The following is a 26,347-nucleotide window of genomic DNA, read 5'->3' on the forward strand; positions in this document are numbered from 1 at the left end:
TGTTGTGTATATGTGTCAGGTAGAGAGGGTTGTATGAGTGTGTGTGTAGGTGTATTTGTGTGTGTGTGTGTGTGTGTTCAGGCCCTTCACCTGGATGCCTGAGCTGACAAGCGGACTCCCAGCCTCCCCTCAGTTGCTGCACTTGGGCAGGGTGCATTATCCAATAAGCAACATAAGCACAGTGCTTACCTTGTTTACCAGATCATGTGTAGTGAACAATTTCACGTTTTTTTCCCCACATCAGAGATTCTGCTTCTGGGTACGGGTGACATCTGTCTCTCTCCCAGTCCCACAGCACCTTCCTACAAAATCGAGGCCTCTTTTGAAATTTACGGTCCCTGACAGGTGCAGTAACCCAGTAAACAAGGTAAGCACGGTCTTGCTTGTGCTTACTTATTAATCTGTAGTGAACAATTTCCCTTCCTTTCCTCTTCCTCCTTCCATCTCTCCTTCCCTCCCTCTCTTCCTCCTTCCTCTCTTCCTCCCTCCGCCTGTTCCCTCTCTCCCATTCACCCTCCCTCCCTCCCACCCCCTTCTAGGACATGAACTCCTGGTGGGATGGTCTCAGTGTGGCACTGCAGGGTCACCTGGCTGCAGGCTCTGGCCTGGCAGCGTGGGTTTGGGCCCGTCTGCTCCCTAGCACGCGGTAGGCGCCAACAGTGGAGAGTAGACGTGTGAACGCAACTTTGCCTGCTGGGTGAGACACTGGGCTGTTTCCTCAACCTACAAGTCCCAACATCATCATCGGTAAAGTCCGGGTTGACGGCACAACCCCTCTCTGGGTTGTCGCGACAATTCAGGTGTCATGAAACTCTCAGCACAGGACCTGGCATGTAGCAGACCCTCAAAAACCGTGGAGCCACCTCTCTGGCCTCAGTTTCCTCATTTGCAGGTGGAAGGGTCTCCCTCACCCACCTTGTTGGAGGAGGCCATGGGGGCTTAAAGGAGGGCATGTGTCTGGAACCTTCTGCATGGAAAATGCAGTGAGGTGGTCTCCCAATTCTGCGGTCGCGGGGCGTGCAGAGCCCTGCCTGCAAAATCAAGCCTGCGGAGAGCCTGGCATCGCCGTTCTGCCATGAAAAGTGGCTTCCGAAGATGTTAAAGACAAGTGTGTGTCCATGGCTGATGTCTGCTCTGATTTGCAGCTCCCGAGCATCATGCCAACTCCCCCAGGCCCCTTGGGCTGCTTGGGCACCTGGAATTCGGACTCGTTCTTCCTGACACAGCAGCGGACAGACATTTCAGGTGCGCGGCAACTGGCCTGTCTCGTCAACAGATGTCACTCATGCCAGATGGAGGGAATCTGTGTTGATGGGAGCTGGAATGTGTGCCTCCCCAGGGCTGAAAGTGCATTTACTCGGACAGTGAGACGCGAAAACAGGGCTGGGGGAGCCCCACAGCTTGTGTGTCACCAGGACAGAGCTCACCAGGGCTAGCTGGCTGCATCTCAGAGCCTTTGCCAGCTCCCAGAGTCAGATGCTCACGCCGGAAGGCCTTCAGCCCCCTGCTTCTACAGATGGGGAAACCGAGGCACAGAGGTTGGCACTGTCCTAAGGTCCCAGGCAGGTGGTGTCTCAGGCTGGAGAGTCAGCATCCATCCATTCATTCATTCATTCGTTCATTCATTCATTCGCTGCCTGGTTATGTCAGGCCCTGGGCCAGGAGCTGAGAGACAGTGGGGAACGGGCCAGAGGGGTTGGCCTTGGGGCATTCATGGCCAGTGGGGGGGATGGATCCTGGACCTCGGTCACACTCAGGTGAGCAGGGGTGGGCGAGAGCAGCCAGCAGCCCCCAGGCTCAGGGCTGAGGGTGTAAGCTCAGAGAGACTGGGGCTCGGTTCCTGGCTCTGGCCTGTTGCCTGGTTGGTCTTCAGGGTGGCTTAGCCCTGAGCCCATCTGCCAGGTCATAGGGCTGAGATGCTGGGTGGTGGGGGCTACTGTTCCTTGAACTGGGGACCCCGGAGGGAGGAACGGTCGCCAGGTGTAGTGGGGTGAAGGGTGGCCCCCAAAGGTCATGTGGATGTAGTTAAGAATCTTGAGACAGACCGTCCTGGGTCATCAGTGGATCCTGTGTTCAATGATAAGGGTCCTTAGAAGAGACAGGCCACGTGACGACAGAGCAGAGATGGAGTGATGCAGCCACAAGCCAAGGAATGCCCGGAGCCACCAGAAACTGGAAGAGGCCAGGAAGGGTAGGCGTCCTCCCCGGAGCTTTCAGCAGGAGCGCGGCCCTGCCCACACCCAGTGGTCTCCAGAGCTGGGGGAGAATAAATGTCCGTTGTAGGCCCCCAGTTTGTAGCACTCTGTTACGGCACCCCCGGAAACAAATCCAGCAAGGAGATGGTTTGGGGTGCAGCAAGCTTGGGGGGACTGTGGGTGTCCTCCAGGGACTGGGGGTGCCAAAACGGCCCTGCCTGAGGCCGACCAACACCCCGGGCACCTCACCCAGCACTCCCCACCCAGGCCCTATAGCCCTAAGGCCTGGTTGCCAAGGATGCTAGCCAGGGCTGGGAGGGGCTGGGGCTGCAGCACGCCTTCGGGTCAGCGTGATGGGGAGGGGACCCTCACTCCGCCTGCCCCATCCTGAGCTGCGCGCAGGGCTGGAACAAGGCCTGCATGCCTGGCCCTAGTCCTGGCACTGAAGCCCTTTCCGCCCCAGCCCTTGCTCTCAGGAGCGGAGACGGTTTCACTCTCCAACAAGCGAAACAAACAAAGGCTGCCGCTTCAGCAAATTTCACTGCTCGCCATGTATTTGGGCAGCTGCTCAGCTTATCGCTGGTTTCCAGAGGCTGAGAGGAAGAGGCTGGCTGTGGTCTGCAGGCAGATACATGCTGCCCAGAGCAGGGGCAGCGTCCACGGCCTGTGGCCGGATGAGGTGGGCAGCTCAGCAGCCTGGCCGAGGTTGGACTCACACTCTACAGACCTGCACTTGGCTCCCCGTGTGGTCAGCAGGGAGGGACCCCTCCGGAGTCTGAGCAACGGCAGAACAGCTGGCTGGGTGAATGGACCGGAGAAACATGGCGAGATCCAGTAGTGGCCACAAAGGAGCACTTTCAGGTGTGTCAAAACATCTGGTTATATGCAGAGTCAGCCTCAGACGAGGCATTGGAGGACGGTCCTTCATAATAAAGGGGCACCCCCCACGTATGCCTCTGTGTCCCACGTCTCCGTCTGTTGCTCTGGTTGGACAAGGGTCTGGGGTGCGAGAAGACCCCCGAGTCTGACATAGAGCAGCAGGGTTGATGCTATGCTCACACTGCCGGCTGCAGGGGGGCCACCAGCTGTGCCCTGCCCATGTCTTTGTCCCTGGTGCCAGTCTGACGGGCAGCCTCCTCGGAACCGAGCTGGCCATCATGGCACGGAGCAGACACAGCAATTTTGCGGTGCCGCTGTGCTGCCTGGGGTCTCGCTCCCTGGGCAGAAGTGTCCGAGCGTCCCGTTGGGCAGGGCCCTGGCAGCCGGGGTGGGGGTGTTTCCTGGAGCCCGGGCAGGCCTCTGGGAAGAGGGCAGAGGGCCCGGAGAGCAAAGAGCAGACGGTGGCTGCCTTGCTTGTTGGGGGCACGGCCCCCACAGATTGCTGGCCTTTCCGCTCCAGGCTGCTGCCCCCAGAGGCTCTGTTACGAGAAGTGTGTTGGGAAATTAAAAATACACTAAGCTTCCCAGCCGCTGAGACGTCGTGCTCCTCTGTAACCAGCAGCTGGTTCTCGCGCCTCCCTCCCCCAGACAGCGGGGTGCCAGCGGCACACCTCCTCTTTCCTGCCCTCCCTCCACTGTTAGGGTTCCCGAAGCAGGGCAGGAACAGTCGGGATAGGATTCGGGGTCCCTCAGGGCTTCTCCTCGGGCGCTCCAGTGTTACCTCCACCCGCCGCTTGCCTTAGAGCCGGCTCCGCCACCCGCTCCCGCACCCCCACTTTGCCTGGGCCTGCTGGGGTGGGTGTCGGGGTTCCCCTAGGGCTACGACAGTGGCTCCTCCTCAGTGCCCACACCACAGACACCCCCATAGGGAGGAGAGAGACCCTCCCTCTTCTACACCGACTTTGGCTTGAGATCCTTGGGCTGGCCCCTTGGCTGCGGTTGTTCAATGAGTTGTGTCGCTCAAAAAGATACGATGAGTCAGCCTGTTACCGGTGAGTGTGACCTTGTTCGAGGACAGGTCAGTAAGGTCAGACTGGAGTAGGTGTGCCCTGACCCTCATCGCTTCTGAGCCGTGTCCTGTAACAGGAGAAGAGACACACACACAGGGGCAAGACCGATGACAGACAGAGATGCTTCTGCGAGCCAGGGAACGCCCAGAAACACCCAGGGCTACCAGGAGACACCGGGAAGACTCTTTCCCTAGAGCAGACAGAGAGAGCGTGGCCTCACAGACACCCTGAATTTGGCCTCCAGGCTCCAGAACTGGGAGAGGAGAAATCTCTGTGATACGTTGTTATAGCAGGCCAAGGAGACTAAGATGGGGAGGTGGGGGCCTGTTGGTCACTGTCTCAGTGACTGATACCATCAGACCCCTCCCCACCTGGCCCCGCACCCCCATCCACTCTGCACCACAGCCGCATCACTGGCATGCCCCTCAATGTGCAGGCCAACTTTGCCTCTGCCCACTTTCCTCTCCACTCTGGGTTGTGCCCACACTGGTGAGCACCCTCACCCGCCTGATCATCTACCAGGCCCCAAGGGAAGCACCCCCACACCATGTCTCCCCATACCTCACAGAACACCTGCAAAGCAGGTAGCCTCTCCTTACTTTACAGTTGAGTTAGCTGATGCTGGGGGGCAAGTCCCTGCCAAGATCATGGGGCTAGGAAGCTTCGCGGCCAGGATTCCAGCCCCAGCCCGTCTGATTCCAGCTGGACTCTGAACTCAAAAGTGAGCTCCAAGCTGGCTCACTACCACCTCCTGCGAGAAGCCCTCCTGATTTTCCCCAGGACAGGTGTGCCCTTCTGCCCAGGGCCTCTCTCCTCCTGCCCTCTGCCTTCCTGGCTGCCGGAGTCCTCCAGCCCTACACCACTGCCTTCCTGATGGGATGGGACCTGCTTGGCTCTGAGACAGGGTGCTGCCTGGCGGGGTATGGGGCACAGGCGGGCAGCACAGCCCAGAGCTCCCCCAGTGCACGCCTGTCTGGACTGGGTGGGGCAGTGGGCTGAGAAAAGTAATGCGAACCTGGGTTCGTTTTGACAGTTGGGTCATTTAGCTGGAGGCTCATTTTTATAAGGGAAGCCCTGGTGATCCAAGGCCTTCCAAATTTGAGAGGAAGTGCCAGGAGACTCTTTAGTAAGTAAACAGGCTGTGGGCCCTGCGGCTGCACTGTGATGTGTCTTTAAGGTAGCTGGCTGCCCTGTCCCTGCAGAGCGGAGCCTGTTCTTGCAAAGGGCACGTTGCCCTGTTATTCACTCCCTGAGGGCGGGATCCATGACTCCTCCCACCCACAAGGCCTCTCCCCTCTCAGCCCCTCCTCCCCCTGACCCCTCACACCTGGTGCACCTGAGCCTGACTGTGTCCCTAATTCTGAGGCTGGGCTTTGGACCAGGAGACAGGCCCAGCAGGGGAGGTGACCTGCCCAGGGTCCACAGGTAGTGTTGCTGCAGGCAGGTGACCAGCTAGCTCCAATTTGCCTGGGATATTCCCCATGTTAGCACTGAAAGTCCCACGTCCCAGGAAATCTGGATGCTTGGTCCCCCTCTGCAGTGCTGGGCCTGGGCCCCTGATGCTGATTCTGCCCCTGTGACCCAGGCTGGCCCGAGGAGGACCTGAGGCCTCTGTCGCTCGGGCCTAAACCCCACTCAGGGCTCTGTGATGCTGCCGGTAAATATGCCTGGTGGTTAACTTTGTAAACCTGTTGCCCTTGAGTCAATTCCGTTTCACAGGGACCCTATAGGACAGAGTAGAACTGCCCCTTTTAGGGTTTCCAGGGCTGTAATCTTTACACAGATACATAGATCAAGAGGCAGTCATTCAAACAGGACAAGGGGATAGTGTGTGGTTTAAAGTCGGGAAATGTGTGCATCAGGGTTGTATCCTTTCACCATACCTATTCAATCGGTATGCTGAGCAAATAGTCCGAGAAGCTGGACTGTATGAAGAAGAACGGGGCATCAGGATTGGAGGAAGACTCATTAACAACCTGAATTATGCAGATGACACAACCTTGCTTGCTGAAAGTGAAGAGGACTTGAAGCACTTACTGATGGAGATCAAAGACCACAGCCTTCAGTATGGATTACACCTCAACATAAAACAAAAATCCTCACAACTGGACCAATGAGCAACATCATGATAAGCGGAGAAAAGATTGAAGCTGTCAAGGATTTCATTTTACTTGGATCCACAATCAACAGCCATGGAAGCAGCAGTCAAGAAATCAAAAGATGCATTGCATTGGGCAAATCTGCTGCAAAGGACCTCTTTAAAGTGTTGAAGAGCAAAGATGTCACCGTGAAGATAAAGGTGCACTTGATCCAAACCATGGTGTTTCCAGTTGCCTCATTGCATGCAAAAGCTGGACGATGAATAAGGAAGGCTGAAGAAAAATTGACGCCTTTGAATTATGGTATTGGCAAAGAATATTGAATATACCATGGGCTGCCAAAAGAACGAACAAATCTGTCTTGGAAGAAGTACAGCCAGAGTGTTGCTTAGAAGCAAAGATGGTGAGACTTCATCTCACATACTTTGGACATGTTATCAGGAGGTATCAGTCCCTGGAGAAGGACATCATGCTTGGGAAGGTAGAAGGCCATCAAAAAAGAGGAAGACCTTCAATGAGATGGATTGACACGGTGGCTGTAATGACCGGCTCAAGCCTAGCAATGATTGTGAGGACGGTGCGGGACCGGGCAGTGTTTCCTTCTGTTGTACGTAGCGTTGCTATGAGTTGGAGCCGACTCAACCGCACCTGACAACAACAATCTTTACGGAAGCAGACTTTCACGTCTTTCTCCCATGGAGCAGCTGGTGGGTTCAAACTGCTGACCCTTCACTTAGCAGTCAAGCACTTAACCACTGCATCACCAGGACTCCTTGGTTACCTTGTAGGGAGCTCTTTTCTGCTCACCGAGGATCTCATTCCCTTCTCTGTGTACGCTCAGGACCGACTGGGAGGGTTAAGAGGTTGTTCAAGCCCTGAGCACCTGTATCTAAAATGCCATTGGAACGTGGAAAAGTGTTTTGGCTTAGATTCTTGGAGGGATGGCTCCATCATCTGGATAACCGTGTCAGGGCTGAGCACAGGCCCCGGGCCTCATTACCTTCCAGAAGCGAAGCTCTGTTTCTGGGCTGCGTTCTTCAGATGCATTGTGGGAGAGGGAGCCCTGTGGTGGGGCAGGGGATCCCAAGACTTGGGGCCAGAGGCCGTGTGGTACTGATCCTGGGTCACCCATGGCAGTGTTGGTGACCATGACACCTTCCAGGTGGGACAGACACCTGGGAGTGGTCCCACTGGGCTGGCTGGAGGAGTTATACTGGAAACTGTCCTTCCTTGAGGCCTTGAAGGGGTGGGGAGGAAGGGTGTTCCCCTGCGTCTGGATTCACAGGGTGCGCTCGAGGGCTCGCAGCAGGAGCACAAGAGTGACTGCATTGTTGGCGTGGGGCTCTGCATAGGGGTGTGGGCTAAGCTTCTCTCAGGTTATCCAACAATAGACCATGGTATGCCAGTGGCCGTTGAGTTGACTTGACTCACAATGACCCCATGGGTGTCAGAGTACAACTGCACTCCATGGGATTTTCAGTGGATGACCTTTTGGAATTAGATCACCAGGCCTTTATTCTGAGGCACCCCGGGTGGACTCCACCTGCCAACCTTTCGGTGAGCAGCCCCAGGGACTCTGGCAGTGTTATCATCACCCCATTCTCTGTTGGGGGTCCAAGGCTCAGCCCGGGTCATGTGGTTTGAACAGCCAGGGATTGAGCCCAGACCTGTCTCCTCCAGGCCTGGCCCTTCTCTCTCTCCTCAGGGCTCCCTGAAATGACAGAGGCAGAGGTGGTGGGTGTGTCTTTGTACAGCCAGCATCCTGGGACTCGGTTCCCAGTGGGGAGCCCAGGGCAGCAGTGTGGGTGCTTGCAGGACATCTGCAGGCACGGGGTCAGTGACGGGAGCACGCGTTCCATGCGGGTTTAGGTGAGGGGGCTGCTGCCCGCCCCGCCCCGGCACCCTGGGGAAGCAAGGCCAGGTTCTGAGTTGCATAGCCCTGAACAATAGACGTTGGCTTAGACATTGCACACAGGGCACTGTCCAGGGTTATGGTTTTCAGCAGATCTCGGAGACGTCCTGCAGGCGAGGAGCAGGGCCTGACTGAGTCACCCCAGAGCTAGGATCAAGCGGCTCCTTCTTTCTGAAGCTGTGCCAGTGGCAGCCGCGGGGGCTGGCTCAGAGTACGTGCCCAATAAATAGAGCGAAGGAACGATGGAGGAAGAATGAGCTATTTGGAAGCAGGAATTCTGCCCCTTCTGCCCTTTGCCCAGGTGTTTGGGCTCAGGTGTCCCTTAGCAGGTCCCCACTTCAGGTCTCTGTCCTGTGTGTGGGTGGCTCTGTCTCACCTCAGCACAGGAACTGCTGTTGTCCCGCCCAGACCCAGCCACTTGAGCTGTAGCGGCCGGATGCTGAAACAGACAACTTGGGGGAGGCAAAATATGGAGGTTCTCCTTGAAAAGGCAGTGGTGTGGGCCTTCGTCCCCTGGGGGTGAGGGCATGCTGAGGATGCTTGCCGTGGGTGGGATCAGGTGATGTTGAGAGGCGGTCTGCTGCTGGCCCACATGTTCCTGGCCAGGATGTCTCAGGCACCAGCAGCTTTTCTTCTGCTTCCTGTAGGGCCATCCCCTAATTCCCCCGGCGGCGTGAGTGGAACACGTGGCTTCCCTGAAGCCTGGCACAGGGAAATGGATCCTCAGAAAGGGTCTGGTGGAAGGAGAGGAACACAGCAGCCCCTGAGGATGGAGGGGGATGCGGCTGGGATGACCGCTTTGGGGGCTTTTGACCCACACTTTCTTGGCAGACTCAGTCTTGTCTTACTTGCCTCTCGTTCTCTTCTCTTTTTGGAGTGAGTTAACTCTGCAGTCTCATGTCTGCCTGCCTTGTTGAGCCAGGGAAGGGGTGGTAGTTGGAGAGACCAGGGACCTGGGCGATCAGCTAGTGTCTGAGGGCAGAGGAGATGGAGCCAGGTTTGTGGCCAAGTGACCAGAGTCACTATCTGCTCCAATCCCCCCCGCCCCCAGACTCTATGTTTCAACTCGAATGTGGCCCTGGAAACTGCTCAGATGCGTTCCATGCAAACATGTCTCCCAGTGATAAATCAGCCCATGTTAGAGCCACTCCTGAGGGGAAACTTTAATACCTCCACTTGATTCCTCGTATGCTCTGCTTGAAAGTGCTTCCTCGTATCTAACTTCAGGCCTCCCATTTGTCATAGTTTTGGGGGGAAGGAGTAGCTTGAGAATATCCGATGCTCATCCACCTGTCCACCCATCCATTCACCCAGTAATCCACCCAGCCATCCACCTGTTCTTCTGGCCATCCACTCATCCTCCCAACCACTCACCCACTCACCTACCCATCAATCCACCTATTTACTCATCTACCCATCCCTCAACCCATCTGTCTGTCTGTTTGCCCACAAATCTAACCACTCTCCAAACCTCCTGTCCTCACAGACACAGCCATCCACCCACCTGTTCATCCTTCCATCCACCTTTTCCTCCTTCCTGCCTGCCTGTCTGCCTTCCTTTTTTCCTCCTTCCTTCCTGCCTTCCTTCCATTCAGCCATTCTTTCATTCATTCATCCATCCACCCATCTATTCCTGTATGAATATATCTACCCAGCCATCCACTCATCTATTGGCTACCCACTCACCTACTCATTCACCTACCTCTCCATTTATCCCATCCATCCTCTTATCCACCCATGCGTGAATCTAAGTTGAATCTAACTACCTAGCCTTTCATCCCATCCACCCACCTATCCATCCATCCATCCATCCATCCATCCATCCATCCATCCATCCATCCATCCATCCACCCATCCACCCACCCCCCACCCATCCATCCATTCACATACTCATTCACTCTTCATTCCACCCACCTACTTACCCATCTCTCCATCCATCTAGGCCTTCCTATGCCAGGCACTGTGCCAGGTGGTGGTGGACCCAGGCTGATAGGGTGAACCTGCATTCCCACACAAGATGGAGCTTGAATTGGCCTTTGAAGACTGATAGAAATTAGGTGGATGGATGGGGTGGGGGGAGCAGGGAGCTGAAGGCAGAGGAAACTGCATGTGTAAAGGCTGGAGGCAGAAGTGGACATGGGGGGTGCAGGGAGAGTGGACTGAATGGAGGGCAGAGGGCTTGGCAGACCCCCACCGTGCATTCCTGTCTCAGCTCAGAGACATCCCCTGGCAGCTGGGGCACTGAGGCCCTGAGGCCTCCCCTGTAGGCTGCCCCCTTTCCTGCCGTCCCCGCCCTGGCTGTAGCCTGTCTTTGTTTGTCTGAGGCAGGAACTAATTGGATCTGCAGCTCCATTCTCCAGAGGATTCGTGGTCCCAAATAGGGATGCCAGATAGGAGCAGTAAAGGCTTCATGGGCAGCAGTATAGCTCGTCTGGCTTTAATATTCCTGTTTCATCTCTGTTGGACGGGGCAGAGAAGGAGATGACAGGCGGGGCTGAACCAGGACACCGGAAAAGACGGAGACGAGGGAAATTTTGAGAAAATCACACACACAAAATCAGTTATTTATTTATTTATATTGTGCTTTAGATGAAAGTTTACAGTGCAAATTAGTTTATACACAAATTGTTTTGTGACATTGGTTGCAATCCCCGCAACGTGTCAGCACTATCCCCCTTACCCTTTTTTACACCTCAGGTTCTCCGTGTCCATTTGTCCAGTTTTCCTGTCCCTGTTTGCCTTCTTCTTTTTTTAAAAAAACAATAATAATTTTTATTGTGCCTTAAGTGAAAGTTTACAGATCAAGTCAGTCTCTCACCCAAAAACCCATGCACAACTTGTTATATACTCCTAATTACTTCCCCCCACCATGAGACAGCCCGCTTCCTCCTTCCACTCTCTCTTTTCATGACCATTTTGCCAGCTTCTAAGCCCCTCTACCCTTGCATCTCCCCTCCAGGCAGGAGATGCCAACATTGTCTCAAGTGTCTACCCGAACCAAGTAGCTCACGCCTCACCAGCATCCCTCTCCAACCCATTGTCCGGTCCAATCCATGTCTGATGAGGTGGCTTCAGGGATGGTTCCTGCAGTGGGCCAACAGAAGGTCTGGAGTCCATGATCACAAAATCAGTTATTTTTTGAAAGAGACAAAAATTCTGAAATAACTATCATGTCTCATTTAATAGTCACCCACTTTCTGTCTGGAAGGACACGGGATACTGAAATATCTTAGCCCCTAACAAAGTATGGAGTTAATTTCCTTGAGCAGCAGGAAACAGCCTGGTTGAGGATGACCACAGGAGTAACAGAGAACAGCTACCATGTCTTGGTGTTGGCTCCACGGCGAGGGGGTGGAGGACCCAGGATCCAGGCCTGAGTTTGCCTAGCTCCAAACCCTTCTCTTAGCTACCTAGTGCTTCTGTAACAGAAATACCACAAGTGAGTGGCTTTAACAAACAATTTTATTTTCTCACAGTTTAGAAGACTGGAAGTCCAAATTTAGGGTGCCGGCTGTAGGGGAAGGTTGTCTTTCTCTGTTGGCTCTGGGGGAAATTCCTTGTCTCTTTTCAGCTTGTTTCTTGGCTCCTTGGAGATGTCATGTGGTGTGACACCCATCTTTCCCCATCTCTGCTTGCTTGCTTCGTTGCCTGCTCAGTCTGCTCTTTCTATATCTCAAAGAGATTGACTTAAGACACATCATGTGCTAAAAAGGTCTCACGCCCATTCCCAAATGAGATTATAACCATGGGTATAAACCCATTGCCGTCAAGTCGATTCCGACTCATAGCAACCCAGTAGGACAGAGTAGAACTGCCCCGTAGGGTTTCCATGGCTGTAATCTTTATGGAAGCAGACTGCCATGTCTTTGTCCTGCACAGCGGCTGGTGGATTTGAGCTGCCAACTTTTTGTTTAGCAGCCAAGCCCCTTAGCCACTGAGCCACCAGGGCTCCTTAACCACAGGTATAGGGGTTAGGATTTACAATACATATTTTTGGGTGACACAATTCAATCCATAACACCCTTCAACTGCTCCTCTGCCTCAACTCGTCGGTCATGGCAAGTGGTTTCATCCGAATGCCAAGTTCAACTGAGGGATAGAGCCGTATGTGAAGGAAGACTGTATTGGGCTTCAAGGGTAGGAGTGCCGCAGTTGATTGGTGATGTCTGCCTGGGTACAGGACGAGTGCATGGTGGTGTGCATGCTGCAGAGTTGCTACCTCTAGCTGCAAAGTGGAAGGCAGGTCTGTGTGAGGCTTTGGCTCATAAAGGAGAATGCAGGTGCCCACTTCTCACTAGAAAATCTCAATGCAGCTCATGAAATAAATTTACTTTGGTCTTGAGCATAGCCCCAGTATGGGGACCTGTTATCAAAATATCCAGAAAGATGCAAACCCTGCACTGTGTTGACCTAGCAAGCCTGTGCCCCTGTTATGTGGCCCAGAAGGGCGCTGAGCCTTGCCACATGGATTGTAGGCTGAGTCTGGGCTCTCAGGACACTGGGGGAAAGAGGCCCCTGGAGACCCCATCAGCATTCTTTACACAGAAGAGCATCTCTGCCCACCAGCCCAGGGAACCCGCGGCAGAGATGACCCAGACAGCCCATCCGAGGGGCTGTTGAGCAGTGGACTTTAGAACGTTGCAAGCCCCAGCAGGTGGAGAAGTCACCTGAGAGCCTGGTAAATCCCAGATTCTGGTGCTGAACCTCGGTCATCCTGACCCAGTGGGGCTGGGGAGGGGCCTGAGAATCGACCCTGGGTGGGGGTGGTGGGGAGGATCACACCGGACTCTGAATCTCAGTGCAGTGGGGACTCAGAACAAGAGCAGCCGACAGCTGACCTGCCCCAGGCAGCGGAGCTGGGTGTGAACACCCTGTTTTAGCAGCTTCTGGGTTTTGTGCTGGAGTCCCTGGGGGGCACAAATGGCTAAGTGCTCAACTACTAGCTGAAAGGTTGGAGCTTTGAACCCACCCAGAGGCGCCTCAGGAGACAGGCCTGGCAATCTGTTCCCAAAAGGTCACAGCCTTGAAAACCCCACGGAGCCATTCTACTCCTCACACATGGGGTCGCCATCAGTTGAAATCGATTTGACGGCAACCAACAACAGCAGCAGCACCGACATGGTTTGTGCTCTGGTTCAAACCAACAAGCGAACACAGTGTGCTGTGCAACACAAGGGCTTAGTCTTCTGCTGCTGCTGGAACAGAAATACCACAAGTGGATGGCTTTAAAGGGCAGGCATTTACTGTCCGACGGTTTTAGAGGCTGGAAATCCAAATCAGGGTGGCGGCTCTAGGGGAGCGCCCGTCCTCGTCTGTAGCTCCGGCAGTTCCATGGTGTTCCTGGCGTCTGTCTTTCCCCGTGTGTCTCTGTCTAGTCTTCCTTTTTTATAGGATACTACTTAGAAGTGATGAGGTTTAGGACCCACCCTACTCTGGTGTGGTTTCATTAACATGACAAAAGAAAACCCTGTATCCAAACGGGGTCGTATTTACAGATACAGGTGTTAGGACTTCAACATGTATTTTGGGGACACACAATTCATTCAAAAACGTAGCTAAAGAGACAAAAATAATTCCTCCTGAATCTCCCAGAGGTCACATTGTTTTCTCTTTATTGTGTGTGTGCGTGCGTGTGCGTGTGCGTAGGTAGTTGAGCGGGTTGAAGTGAGCAGGTGCCACTTCTTGATGTGTGTTGGGCGCGTCATCAGAGTCATCAAACACTCTCTGGAAACTGCTTCTTCCTGGCGCAGGGGCTCCGTTGGGGGATGCGCTGTCTAGGTTTAGGCAGCCCTGCCGCTGGGTTTCTGCCCCCTTGCTGTGCTCTCAACATGTGGCTACGGCAAGTGGCCTTGCAAACCGTGTGTGCAACCCTGTCCTGGCAGTGGGTCTGATGCCCAAAGGGAGGAAAAGCTTCTCATTTGGGACCGTGCAGCCACTTCTCGGTCTAGCCCGGACCTTCTGGGCCCTCGGCCTGGCACACGCCACACCTCCGCAGCCATAAGCCCCTGCCTCTGCAGCCACAGGCCCCCATCTGTACAGCCACCCGCCCACCTGTGCAGCCACGTGCTCCCACCTGTATAGCCGCATACCCGAGCTGTATAGCCACGTGCATGTAGGCTGTGTCCTCTGGCGGTCGGTGTCAATTAAGGGTCTAGAGTATGGTCCCTCTGCTCAAATCCTGTCATCCATGCAGGATCTGGGCCTGCTGGGTCACACCCCATCACCCACATGAGGTCTGGTCTGCTGGGTCACACCCCATCACCCACACGGGGTCTGGGTCTGCTGGGTCACACATCACCCACATGGGGTCTGGTCTGCTGGCTCACACCCTATCACGTACAGGGGGTCTAGCTCTGCTGGGTCACAGCCTGTCACCCACAGGGGTTCTTGTCTGCTGGCTCACACCCCATCACCCACACAAGGTCTGGTCTGCTGGGGGCTCAGCTTGTCAGGGAGAGGATGGCAAGGGTTTCCTTGCTGTATGCAGGGCTGAGCTGGGGGCTCAATGCTGACCTTCAGCCCCTCTGTGGCCCAAGTACCCATACCTCCAGTGCATGGTGATGGGATTGAGACCAGAAAGGACAGAGAGAGCCGTGACCCATGTAAAGTCTGCCCCTGGGATGTGGGCTACTGCTAGGAAGCCCCAGGGGTACACGGGACCACTCTTCAGGGTCTGCATTGGGAACCCCAGGCTCAGGGTCACACAGGAAGTGGGGACAGAGCCGGGCAGGATCCAGGCCCCCAGCTCATGGAGCACCCACCCCAAGCCTGGCCGGGGGAGGGTGCAGACAGTGGGTTTGGCCCCAGGGAATGGCTGCCAGGCTTCATGAGTGTCAGCTGGACCCCGGGTGTGAGGATACCCTGCTGGTATCTGGTCTGAACCACCAAGATCCCTTCTGCACGAGGCCCCCCCCGGTAACAGGTTTCCGACGGGATCATGCCAGGCCACAGGGGGATGTTTGGTTTGATTAAAAGATCATCTCTCCACACCTCTGGAGGTGAGCGACTCTGGCCTGTCACTTTGAACATGGCAGGTCCCCTGCCCTCCTGCCACCCCTGCCTGTCCCCAGCCCCGTGGCATTGCAGGCTCTGTGCAGATGGGCTGTGCTCAGCCCATGCGGGGAGGCCTGTCCACTTCAGCCACATGGCTGCTGCAGAGCAAACAGAGTGGAGCCATGCCAAGGTCTTCTGGCCCCAGGTGCCTCCCTGCCCACACCACTCTCCGGGGCAGGGCCCCCTTCCCGGAGGCCCGGGTGCTGGTGTGGTGTTTCAGCTGGTTGCATAGGTTGGGACAGAGGTGTGTGACAAGAGGCAGCTTACTGTGTGTTTGATGCCCAGGAACAAGACCCAGAGGGCGAGAAGTTGGTGCTGAGCCAGGGGCGGGACGGGCGTTGGGGTGATGGCTGGGAGGATGGGAAGAGAGATCCACTTCGCCTGACAGCTGCTTCCTTGGTGACTCCAGCCAGCCCCTGAGTCTGGGGCTCACATCTGGGTCCTTGTAGAAGGCAGCATGGTACAGAAACACCAGCCCTTTTCCAGCACATACTGACCCATGCCAGGCCTGGGTAGGGGTGGTGGGTGGGGACTGGCATGCTTATGGAACTCAAGAATATTGGGGCATGGTGGTGGGCATGTGTCACCATTGTCCTCCTGCCCAAAGACCCCCACCTGGGCATGGAGGACGGCGCCCCAGAAGTTCCCTCCTGCTTCCCCTCCTTTGGGTGCATGGAGCTGGCACCCGACCCCCACATGAGGCCCGAAGGGGTGGTGCCTGGGGCATCTGGATTCCTGTTCCAGAATTCCCTGAAGTATGAGCACAGTTAAGTTGGAGGCAGAGCTGTTACCTGGGATCAAGGCTTCTGCCATCCCCCACCCGGTCCCTCATTTGCCAGTGGGGACATTGAGGCCCTGAGAGGAAGTGAATTCCAGTGTCTGGGGCTGCAGGTGGCATGGGCTCTCCTGAGGCCAGCCCCTGCTCTCGAACCTCCCCCCGCTGCTCCTTCTATAGCACTTACTAGCACAGTTGGGACCCTGCCTCCTTCCCTGTGGGCGGGAGCTGACCAAGGCCCGCGTGCTCCTGGGGAGAGCCTCGGGGCTCCCCCCAGGGCCTTTGATGCATGACAGGTGGGGCGGCTGGTGCCAGCTGTGCCCCCGAGACTGCCCACCTCACTTCTATCTTCTCCCCACAGGCCTTTTCCCTCAGAGGAGACCGCAGAAAACGACGATGACGTGTACCGAAGCCTGGAGGAGCTGGCGGAGTAAGGAACCTGGCGGGAGCCAGGGAGGGAGAAGGGAGGGAGCCTCACAGGGGCCCAGGGGCCGCAAGGAAGCATGGCAGCCATGCTCTAGGCAGCTGGCCCCTTGGCTGTTCCTGCCCAGGGAACCTCCACCTAGCTGGCCACGACACGGATTTTCCACACACTTCTGAAAGATGGTAGATAGATGCGTGGTCCCTAACTTTCCACCCTCCTTTGTTCTAGAAGGAGGTACAGTGGTAAGAGCTTGGCTGCTAACCAAAATGCCATTCGTTCAAATCCACCAGCCTTGCTTTTTGGAAACGCTATGGGGCAGCTCTACTCTGTCCTATACGGTGGCTATGAGTTGGAATCGACTCGATGGCAGTGGGTTTTATTCTAGAAGGCTGCAGAGCGTCTGAGAAGTTGATGCGGGAGTTGGCCCTTGGCCCAAGGTCAGACCTCATCAGAGATCTCTGTTGCTGCACAGTTGTGGCAGGAGCTGGTGGGGGCTGGTGCTGAGGCGAGCATGGGCTGGGGTGTTCTCCTAGGCTGGGAGAACTCTCCCTGGCCCTTGGATGCTGGTTGGGTGGGGAGATGGCGGTTGCCATTGAGTTGATTCTGACCTGTAGCGACCCTATAGGCCAGAGTAGAACTGCCCCATAGGGTTTCCAAAGCTGTAGTCTTTATGGGAACAGATCACCAGGTCTTTTCTCCCTCAGAGCTGCTGGGTGTGTTTGAAAGACCAACCTTTTAGTTAGTGGCCAAGTGCTCAACCGTTGTGCTACCAGGGCTCCTGGGTGGGGAGTAGAGCTGGTGTTTCAGAAGTGGGGGCCCCCTCAAGTGCGGACTAAAAGGAAGGGGGATTTGTGGGTTCAGAAGGGCTGTCTCTGGGGGTCTGGACTGATACTCAGGGTAACACCCCGGGCAGGGCCTGTCCTGTCTCCCTGGGGCCCGACCCTGCCTCTCCCCAGGTCTCTCCTTCCTCTGCTCCATCACACACATCCCAAGGCTGGCCCCATCCCTGCTGTTTCGCTTCATGGTTCCAGAGCCTCAAGGAAGTGGATGGGACTCCCGGGCAGCTGGATGCTTCCTAAACAGACAGTCTGCTTGGCTCTGGGGGAATGCGGTGGCCAGGGCTGGGGTCACTTGGCTGCTGCTCAGAGAAGGGAACAGGGTAGCTTCCCTAAGGAGGGGCTGTGGGGAGGGGCAGGGCCCCCCATCCTGCGGTGAGGCCCAGCCTGCGGATCACCCCTGGTGGCACCTGCCCTGGCTTGCCCGCTGCCCCCCGCCCCCGGCTTTACTGCCCTGTCACCCATTGTTCCAGCTGAATGCCATGGTCCCTCGGAGGGCTCCGTACTCTGTGCCTTTCCCTTCATCTGCTCACACAAACCCAGGATGAGAAGTGCGAGGAGCATTAGAGCCTGTCTGTGCTCCTGAGTGCCTGCTGTGTCCATGCACTGGCCTGACCGAGCACTAAGGCTTATCGCTCACCCTCACACCCTGGGCTGCCTCAAGGGTGTTTGCGACCAAGGCAAATATTTTTTGCAAGAACCCTGTCTGTAGAAACAATCTGAGTCATCCAGAAGGCTGCAGTCAGCACTGTCCTGGCACCCAGCCTCACTCGATTCCGTGAGAGTGGTGCCTCATCAGCCAGTTGGGTGTCTGCCCGCCTCCTGGGAACCCAGCCAGCACAGGCCCTGGGTGGGTCCCTGGTGAGGGTCTCTGAGGTCCTCTGGGCATCTGGTCAAACCCGTGGGTTACAGGGCTGGAAGCACCCTGCAGGGGAGAAATGGGACGGCCAGGGCTGGAACCCTCTGCCTGGGTGTCACTGCCTGCCCTGACAGGTCCCAGGAATGGGAGAGGGACTTATGAAATTTCTAGAAAGGCAAACTGGAATACACAAGGCCCTGGGTCAGGCCATCTTGGCACTGTGAGGGTCATGTTCCACCATCCTGAGGCGAGGAAACCAAGGCCGGGTGAGGCTGAGGGGTTCTGGCCAGTGACTCAGGTGGAAGGAGGTGTCTGAGGGAGTCTGGGCCTGGCCCGGCCCATCATACCCCTGGCCTTGCATGCTGGCCAAGTCCAGGGTTGAAGACTGCCTCCCTTGCCCCCAGCCTTCTGCATCTTTGTGTCCTTCTCATCTGCCCAGTCCTGGCTCAGGTGTCACCCATCTGTGAGCCTCTCGTGCCCCACGCACTGGCATCACTGTCTTTTCCCACCCTCCAGAGCACCCACATCCCTGTCTGGCCGTCTGTCGGTGCACCGTGATTTAGTGGTTAGATGTCTGTGCCTGTAAGACCAGTGGTCCCTGGGGTCAGAGCCTGTGTCTCCTCCACCTGCATCCTTGTCCTAGTTATCTAGAGTCGCCATAAGAGAAATACCTCCAGGTGGGTGGCTTTAAAGAACAGGAATTTATTTTGTCACAGTTCCAAAGGTGAAGTGTCCAAATTGGCTGTATTGATTCCTTCTGTGAGCCTTGCGCCCAGTTTCTGGTGTCTGCACATGTTCCTCGGTGTACCTTGGCGTCTGTCATCCCCCCGCCCCCAAGCGTGTGTATCTTTTTAAAACCCAGAAGGGTTTAGGTTTAGGACCCACCCTGCTCTGGCATGCCCTCATTAATAGGACAAAAGAAAACCCTGTATTTCCAAACTCGGTCATGCCCACAGGTACACTGGTTAGGACTTCAACACAAAGGCCAGACCTGCCTGTTCTAGTGGCCAACCTGAGGTTGGTGGCTCTGCCTTCTGGAAACATCCATGAGTGGTGAGCCTTACTGAGGAGGCCATGTGTGCCTTGTGCAGCTGGGCCGGGCACAAGTCTCTGCTTGGTGTGTGGAGGCAGGATGCTCCCCTTGACCCAGGGGTCCTGCCAGCCCAGGTGATGCAGGGTGCACACTCCGTGTTGAGCACTCCTGCAGGGCTACTCAGGCAGGGCTGGGGTGTGTGCTCCCCTCTTTGCCCATTCCTGTTGTGGCTGCCCTCTTGAACCAGGCTCCCCTCGCATGGAAACACTCTTTCTGGGCCACGTGACTGTACAGTGCAATAATATCCCGTGTCATGAAGAGTGGCCCCTAAGCCAACGCGCTCCTGGTGACTGCCGTTATTGCAAACATGAATCATAAATTACAGGGAAGGGGAATGAATCTGAATCTTTAACTTGAGGTTTGGTCCCAGCAGCCCGAGTTTAATAAATTTTTCATGCTTTTCTTTTCCTCTCTCCTTTCACTGAAAAGCAAGATCTCACAGCATCCTGTCTCTGTGGATTTGGTATCGATATTTCGCCATTACAGCAATTTACAAAGCACAAACAGGAATGCCATCTCTTACCTGGACCCCTCATGGGGAGGGAAGGGAGGTGGGAATTTTCAGGCTTCGATCCACAGCCAGGTTTGAGCAGAACCACCACATCTCCCCTTCAGGCTCATGGCTGAGTGTCAGCAAGGTGTTCCCCTTGTCTTTCTAAAGCACTCCTCCTGCCCCCCTGGCCTGGACACGGTGCAGCCCTTTAGGAGCATCAAACACTGACACCAGGTGCAGCTTTCCTGTCCCAGGACCCCCATGCTGTTCTTAGCCCTGGGGAGGAGCACCATGTTTGAGTGGCCTGGTACAGGCTTTCATTCATTCATTCATTCATTCGACCCATGGTTTGTTCACCCAGTCAGCTAGTCATGAGGAGCGCTTCCTGGGTGCCAGGCCTGGGCCCAGGAGCTGTATGTATACAGGTGAATGAGGCCCACCCTGGCTCCCAGGGCCCTGTGCTGCTGGAGGGAGGCGAAGCCGTTTCAGGGCAATGTGGGGGGTTATAAGCCAGGAGGGGTGACCCCCTTTAGAGAGGCAGTCCTCGCTGGGGGTTTTGGGAGCCCTCAGGCGAGGTGCGGTCACAGCCCTCAGTGTCATGTTAGAGGGGTTATATCGAGGCTTTAGCCGATCCAGCCCTCAGAACGGTTTTCCACGGTGAAAGATGCCTTCTGCCGACTCCTGGAAGCGGGTCTGTGGTCCTGCCAGGAGTATGTGTCTGTCCTGCTTCCGCTACGCCCTGTCAGGTTCCTGAAGAAATCAGGACCGGAGCCCTTGACAGACTGGGGTTGTAGCCTTCGCTCTACCGGCTTCTCCTCACGTGGCCTGTGCCGAGTCGCTCCCCTCGCTGCATCTCGGTTTCCTCATCTGTATCAGGGCGATGTGGGTGTGGGCTTCGTGGGCGTGTGGGAAGGTTGACAGTGACCTTGCAGGCGGTGTGATTAGCACAGCAGCCAGCCCACCCTGTGTGCACTGGTGGCATCCCCCTTGCCAGTTCCACCAAGAATAGGGCTTCTCCCCGTTTCCCGGTGGGCCAGGCAGGCCGTGCAGTAGAAACAATTCAAGCCACGTAAGCAATTTAAAATTTCCTAGTGGCCTCATTAAAAAAAACAATAAAATGGAACAGTGAAATAAATTTTAAGAATATATTTTCTATAGCCTAATATATCCAAAATATTATCTACTTCAACATGTAATCAATATAGAAATATAATAAGCTATTTTGCCTTCTTTGTTGGTCTTACAAGTCTGCAAATCCAGTGTGCACTCAACATTGACAGCAATTTTGATCAGACTGGCCACACGGGTGCTCAGCAGCAACATGTGGCCCTCACCCTGAGCTGGGCACTGAGGCCTGGGCCGTGTGTGGCCCTCACCCTGAGCTGGGCACTGAACCCTGGGCCGTGTGTGGCCCTCACCCTGAGCTGGGCACTGAGGCCTGGGCCGTGTGTGGCCCTCACCCTGAGCTGGGCACTGAGGCCTGGGCCGTGTGTGGCCCTCACCCTGAGCTGGGCACTGAGGCCTGGGCCGTGTGTGGCCCTCACCCTGAGCTGGGCACTGAGGCCTGGGCCGTGTGTGGCCCTCACCCTGAGCTGGGCACTGAGGCATGGGCCGTGTGTGGCCCTCACCCTGAGCTGGGCACTGAGGCATGGGCCGTGTGTGGCCCTCACCCTGAGCTGGGCACTGAGGCCCGGGGTTTAGGAGCCAGAGCAGAGCCCCTCCCCCACATCGGAATGGATAATGCTGGTTGAAAATTATTTTCTCAAGGGCTATTTGCTCACTTTTGAGATCACCAAATTGTATAAACAAATTGTAAGAGCAGCTGGTTGAAAAAATAAACACAAAACATTGCCACTGGAAGACGCCTTTCAAGCAGACGAGAGGCCTGTGTTTGAATTGCTCTCACAATCTAGCCCCCTGCGTCTACATGGTGGCTCCTCCCACTCTCTGACCTCCCCCGCCTTGTTCCTGTGCAGCCCTGGAGCCGCATGGAGGTGCTCCCCACTCCTCCTGGGCAGGCCTGGGCCCCTGCACTGGGGGAGGTGCTGGCCCAGGGCAGGGGCCAGGTGTGTGCACATGTGTGCATAGAAGAATCTCCTGCCTTATAACCTCCAGGGGGCTGTCTAACACCCGGGTGACTCTGATGCCGAGGCTGGTTTGTGCGAAAGTGCAAAATTGAAGAGTATACCTGCTTGGGCCTCTCGGCACCCTGGCCGGCAGTGTCTGAGCGCTCTGGGGCCTCAGTTTCCCCGCCTCTGGAATGAAGGCAGCACACCTGATGATCTGTGGGTACTTGGAGCTCGAGGCACCCACAGCTCTGTGATTTAGGAGCTGGCCGCCCTGTGCTGCTTTCCCTTCGCCCAGAAGTGAAGTGGTTTGCAGGCTTAAACAAATGTGATGGTGACAGGGCGGGGAACATAATTTATCCGTAAACGTATAGCCGCGTGGTTTAGTGCAGCATAAAATGACGGCGTGGTGCTAAATGTGTCATGTTAGCATCGCAGAGATAATTTTTTTTTTTTAAATAATTTTATTAAGCTTCAAGTGAACGTTTACAAATCCAATCAGTCTGTCACATACAAGTTTACATACATCTCACTCCCTACTCCCATTTGCTCTCCCCCTCTTGAGTCAGCCCTTTCAGTCTCTCCTTCTTGACAATTTTGCTGGCTTCCCTCTCTCTCTATCCTTCCATCCCCCCTCCAGACAAGAGTTGCCAACACAATCTCGAGTGTCCACGTGATATAATTAGCTCACTCTTCATCAGCGTCTCTCTCCCACCCGCTGACCAGTCCCTTTCATTTCTGATGAGTTGTCTTCGGGGATGGTTCCTGTCCTGTGCCAACAGAAGGTCTGGGGAGCATGGCCGCCGGGATTCCTCCAGTCTCAGTCAGACCATTAAGTTTGGTCTTTTTATGAGAATTTGGGGTCTGCATCCCACTGATCTCCTGCTCCCTCAGGGGTCCTCTGCTGTGCTCCCTGTCAGGGCAGTCATCGATTGTGGCCGGGCACCAACTAGTTCTTCTGGTCTCAGGATGATGTAGGTCTCTGGTTCATGTGGCCCTTTCTGTCTCTTGGGCTCTTAGTTGTCGTGTGGCCTTGGTGTTCTTCATTTTCCTTTGCTCCAGGTGGGTTGAGACCAATTGCTGCATCTTAGATGGCCGCTTGTTAGCATTTAAGACCCCAGACGCCACATTTCAAAGTGGGATGCAGAATGATTTCATAATAGAATTATTTTGCCAGTTGACTTAGAAGTCCCCTCAAACCATGTTCCCCAGACCCCCGCCCTTGCTCTGCTGAGCTTTGAAGCATTCATTTTATCCCGGAAACTTCTTTGCTTTTGGTCCAGTCCAATTGAGCTGACCTTCCATGTATTGAGTGTTGTCTTTCCCTTCACCTAAAGCAGTTCTTATCTACTGATTAATCAATAAAAAACCCTCTCCCACCCTCCCTCCCTCCCCCCCTCGTAACCACAAAAGTATGTGTTCTTCTCAGGTTTACTATTTCTCAAGATCTTATAATAGTGGTCTTATACAATATTTGTCCTTTTGCCTCTGACTAATTTCGCTCAGCATAATGCCTTCCAGTTTCCTCCATGTTATGAAATGTTTCACAGATTCCTCACTGTTCTTTATCGATGCGTAGTATTCCATTGTGTGAATATACCACAATTTATTTACCCATTCATCTGTTGATGGACACCTTGGTTGCTTCCAACTTTTTGCTATTGTAAACAGAGCTGCAATAAACATGGGTGTGCATATATCTGTTTGTATGAAGGCTCTTGTATCTCTAGGGTATATTCCTAGGAGTGGGATTTCTGGGTTTATGGTAGTTCTATTTCTAACTGTTTAAGATAACGCCAGATAGATTTCCAAAGTGGTTGTACCATTTGACATTCCCACCAGCAGTGTATGAGAGTTCCAATCTCTCTGCAGCCTCTCCAACATTTATTATTTTGTGTTTTTTGGATTAATGCCAGCCTTGCTGGTGTGAGATGGAATCTCATCGTAGTTTTAATTTGCATTTCTCTAATGGCTAATGATCGAGAGCATTTTCTCATGTATCTGTTGGCTGCCTGAATATCTTCTTTAGTGAAATGTGTGTTCATATCCTTTGCCCACTTCTTGATTGGGTTGTTTGTCTTTTTGTGGTTGAGTTTTGACAGAATCATGTAGATTTTAGAGATCAGGTGCTGGTCGGTGATGTCATAGCGGAAAATTCTTTCCCAGTCTGTAGGTGGTCTTTTTACTCTTTTGGAGAAGTCTTTAGATGAGCATAAGTGTTTGATTTTTAGGAGCTCCCAATTATCGGGTTTCTCTTCATCATTTTTGGTAATGTTTTGTATTCTGTTTATACCTTGTATTAGGGCTCCTAGGGTTGTCCCAATTTTTTCTTCCATGATCTTTATCGTTTTAGTCTTTATGTTTAGGTCTTTGATCCACTTGGAGTTAGTTTTTGTGCATGGTGTGAGGTATGGGTCCTGTTTCATTTTTTTGCAAATGGATATCCAGTTATGCCAGCACCATTTGTTAAAAAGGCTATCTTTTCCCCAGTTAATTGACACTGGTCCCTTGTCAAATATCAGCTGCTCATACGTGGATGGATCTATGTCTGGGTTCTCAATTCTGTTCCATTGGTCTATGTGTCTGTTGTTGTACCAATACCAGGCTGTTTTGACTACTGTGGCTGTATAATAGGTTCTGAAGTCAGGTAAGGTGAGGCCTCCCACTTTCTTCTTCTTTTTCAGTAGTGCTTTGCTTATCCGGGGCTTCTTTCCCTTCCATATGAAATTGGTGATTTGTTTCTCTATCCCCTTAAAATATGACATTGGAATTTGGATCGGAAGCCTTTTGGTAGAATAGGCATTTTTACTATGTTAAGTCTTCCTATCCATGAGCAGGGTATGTTTTTCCACTTAAGTATGTCCTTTTGAATTTCTTGTAGTAGAGCTTTGTAGTTTTCTTTGTATAGGTCTTTTACATCCTTGGTAAGATTTATTCCTAAGTATCTTATCTTCTTGGGGGCTACTGTGAATGGTATTGATTTGGTTATTTCCTCTTCGGTGTTCTCTTTGTTGATGTAGAGGAATCCAAGTGATTTTTGTATGTTTATTTTATAACCTGAGACTCTGCCAAACTCTTCTATTAGTTTCAGTAGTTTTCCGCAGGATTCCTTAGGGTTTTCTGTGTATATAATCAAGTCATCTGCAAATAGTGATAACTTTACTTCTTCCTTGCCAATCCGGATACCTTTTATTTCTTTGTCTAGCCTAATTGCCCTGGCTAAGACTTCCAACACGATGTTGAATAAGAGCGGTGATAAAGGGCATCCTTGTCTGGTTCCCGTTCTCAAGGAAAATGCTTTCAGGTTCTCTCCATTTAGAGTGATGTTGGCTGTTGGCTTTGCATAGATGCCCTTTATTATGTTGAGGAATTTTCCTTCAATTCCTATTTTGGTAAGAGTTTTTATCATGAATGGGTGTTGGACTTTGTCAAATGCCTTTTCTGCATCAATTGATAAGATCATGTGGTTTTTGTCTTTTGTTTTATTTATGTGATGGATTACATTAATGGTTTTTCTGATATTAAACCAGCCTTGCATACCTGGTATAAATCCCACTTGATCAGGGTGAATTATTTTTTTGATGCGTTGTTGGATTCTATTGGCTAGAATTTTGTTGAGGATTTTTGCATCAATGTTCATGAGGGATATAGGTCTATAATTTTCTTTTTTTGTAATGTCTTTACCTGGTTTTGGTATCAGGGAGATGGTGGCTTCATAGAATGAGTTGGGTAGTATTCCGTCATTTTCTATGCTTTGGAATACCTTTAGTAGTAGTGGTGTTAACTCTTCTCTGAAAGTTTGGTAGAACTCTGCAGTGAAGCCGTCCGGGCCAGGGCTTTTTTTTGTTGGGAGTTTTTTGATTACCGTTTCAATCTCTTTTTTTGTTATGGGTCTATTTAGTTGTTCTACTTCTGAATGTGTTAGTTTAGGTAGGTAGTGTTTTTCCAGGAATTCATCCATTTCTTTTAGGTTTGCAAATTTGTTAGAGTACAATTTTTCATAATAATCTGAAATGATTCTTTTAATTTCATTTGGTTCTGTTGTGATGTGGTCCTTCTCATTTCTTATTCGGGTTATTTGTTTCCTTTCCTGTATTTCTTTAGTCAGTCTAGCCAATGGTTTATCAATTTTGTTAATTTTTTCAAAGAACTAGCTTTTGGCTTTGTTAATTCTTTCAATTGTTTTTCTGTTCTCTAATTCATTTAGTTCAGCTCTAATTTTTATTATTTGTTTTCTTCTGGTGCCTGATGGATTCTTTTGTTGCTCAGTTTCTATTTGTTCAAGTTGTAGGGACAGTTCTCTGCTTTTGGCTCTTTCTTCTTTTTGTATGTGTGCATTTATTGATATAAATTGGCCTCTGAGCACTGCTTTTGCTGTGTCCCAGAGGTTTTGATAGGAAGTATTTTCATTCTCGTTGCTTTCTATGAATTTCCTTATTCCCTCCTTGATGTCTTCTATAACCCAGTCTTTTTTCAGGAGGGTGTTGTTCATTTTCCAAGTATTTGATTTCTTTTCCCTCGTTTTTCTGTTATTGATCTCTAGTTTTATTGCCTTGTGGTCTGAGAAGATGCTTTGTAATATTTCGATGTTTT

The 26,347-nt window shown here is 53.1% G+C and overlaps 1 protein-coding gene across 3 annotated transcripts in view; it reads left to right on the forward strand.

Annotated features, from left to right (window-relative positions):
• VAV2 (vav guanine nucleotide exchange factor 2) overlaps positions 1–26,347 on the forward strand; it is a 211,779-nt gene that overhangs the window by 111,321 nt on the left and 74,111 nt on the right. For all 3 annotated transcript variants that reach the window (XR_007518775.1, XM_049896845.1, XM_049896843.1), the window contains exon 4: positions 16,345–16,413. Coding sequence is in view for 2 of the 3 variants with exons in the window: in XM_049896845.1 (XP_049752802.1) it covers positions 16,345–16,413 (69 nt within the window). In the remaining variant the exon portion in view is untranslated. The remainder of the gene's footprint in view (positions 1–16,344; positions 16,414–26,347) is intronic.

Source organism: Elephas maximus, chromosome 9 (genome assembly GCF_024166365.1).
Source record: "Elephas maximus indicus isolate mEleMax1 chromosome 9, mEleMax1 primary haplotype, whole genome shotgun sequence".
In the NCBI taxonomy this organism is placed as follows: Eukaryota; Metazoa; Chordata; class Mammalia; order Proboscidea; family Elephantidae; genus Elephas; species Elephas maximus.